General features: G+C 36.7%; 1 protein-coding gene across 1 annotated transcript; it reads right to left on the minus strand.

Annotated features, from left to right (window-relative positions):
• Positions 1-439: 439 nt before the first annotated feature.
• Positions 440-874, minus strand: LOC11430843 (vegetative cell wall protein gp1). Its single transcript, XM_003599897.1, has one exon. It carries the CDS (start codon positions 872-874, stop codon positions 440-442), a length of 435 nt encoding a protein of 144 aa, XP_003599945.1.

Consider the following 874-nt stretch of genomic DNA (forward strand, 5'->3'; position numbering starts at 1 on the left):
GTGAAAGGTGCAGTTTAACCTAAATAAAATATTAGGAAATTGTGAATTACAGATCCAACAAACATATCATTTGTTCATGTAGTCTTTTACCATAGCAGTTTTACATTGTGATTGAGTCTTGTTAATCTTGTATATGGGTTGAATTACCTATTCCACTCATTTTCAATGCATTTTACTTACAAATGAAATAATATAGCAAAAGTTAAAATGAAACACCATAATTTATTATTTGACTTCTTACCTAAACTAATAAATTAATATCAATAATAAAACAAAAAATTGAACTAGAATTCAAATATCATCTGTGAAATATTCAACACAGACACATTAGTAAAAGGAAAAAAAAAACACATACACCCGACCATTTTCCGAAGTTTCCTTGCATTTTGAAAGTAAAATTAAAATGTTTCAGGACAAAACAAATCCTTAATTTGTAAGATCAAAGTTCAATGTTTCTGGCAGCATCACTATAACGGTTTCTTCTAATGTTAACTCGGCGCTTCCAGCAAACCATTCCAATGAAACCTAATATGGCAGCTCCCAGAAGTGTACCTATTACTATCCCCGCCTTTTGACCGCCACTTAGACCCGATGAGCCTCCTTGACCAGCCGCAGTAGGTTCCGGTTCTGGTGCATTTGGATTAGGGGGAGGTGAAGAAATAGGACTCGGAACAGGCGCTGGTGGAGGCGAATTAGGAGGCGGAACAGGAGCTGGTGTAGGCGAAGGTGGACGCAAATTTGGAGCCGGTGAAGGTGAATTCGGAGATGGAGCAGGAGTTGGCACAGGCTGAGCATCAAAACAGTGTAATAAATTTGTAAATAAGACCACTAATAGTAAAAGATTTAAGAAGCTACTTCTCATTATTCTTGCCAT

The sequence above is a fragment of the Medicago truncatula genome, chromosome 3, assembly GCF_003473485.1.
Source record: "Medicago truncatula cultivar Jemalong A17 chromosome 3, MtrunA17r5.0-ANR, whole genome shotgun sequence".
Classification (NCBI taxonomy): Eukaryota; Viridiplantae; Streptophyta; class Magnoliopsida; order Fabales; family Fabaceae; genus Medicago; species Medicago truncatula.